At 59.0% G+C, this 653-nt stretch overlaps 1 protein-coding gene across 1 annotated transcript in view; it reads left to right on the top strand.

Moving 5' to 3' along the window:
- The first annotated feature begins 550 nt into the window (after positions 1-550).
- SPAG6 (sperm associated antigen 6) overlaps positions 551-653 on the top strand; it is a 40002-nt gene continuing 39899 nt past the window's right edge. The window contains exon 1 of the mRNA XM_009637710.2: positions 551-641. Within this exon, the coding sequence (XP_009636005.1) occupies positions 551-641 (91 nt within the window). The remainder of the gene's footprint in view (positions 642-653) is intronic.

Below are 653 nucleotides of genomic sequence, written 5' to 3'. Positions count from 1 at the left end.
CCCCCCACTCCCTCTCCCCACTCGGGGGAGGGGGCCGCTGTAGCCATTTGGCGCCTGTATTCTCATGGCACGCAGCTGAATATCGCACCTCGTCTAGAGAGACAAAGGGCTGCATGTTCCCCATCGCCAGGGAAAGGCAGATGCTTTTCCCGCTCCCCGCGCCGACGCTCCCAACGGTGTGGCGGGGGGGAGTTCCCCGGGGGGGCCCACGGGCAGGGCTGCCAGCACTGGCATTCCTCACTCCTCCCTCTGCGTGTGCTGGGGATGCGCAAGAGGTGCCTCTGCAACCAGGCACTTTCTGATCTGTGGGACAGCATCGAGCCGAAGACCCTGTAGCTGGTGGAGGCCTCCGAAATGGGCTGGTCCTAAAAAAAAAGGGAAAGAAACATAAAAGAAACCCCAGACCAACCCACCCCACATCAGCCCCGCATACACAACCCCCAAAACTTTAAATGGGAAATGCAAAAAAAAAAAAACCAAAACAACCAAAACCAAAACAAAAAAAAACCAAAGCAACGCAAAAACGGTGCTGGAAGGGGAAGGCGTTGGCATGGCCAAGGTGCAGGGGTGCTGTGTGAGTGATGCCCCTGCTAGGCAGCTGTCGCTGCGCGGGGTGCGGAACCTGCGCACACCCTCCGCGGGTTCCGGACGCC

Source organism: Egretta garzetta, unplaced genomic scaffold (genome assembly GCF_000687185.1).
Source record: "Egretta garzetta isolate BGI_Z169 unplaced genomic scaffold, ASM68718v1 scaffold434, whole genome shotgun sequence".
NCBI classification, from domain to species: domain Eukaryota; kingdom Metazoa; phylum Chordata; class Aves; order Pelecaniformes; family Ardeidae; genus Egretta; species Egretta garzetta.
This window is presented reverse-complemented; position numbering and strand designations above follow the sequence as displayed.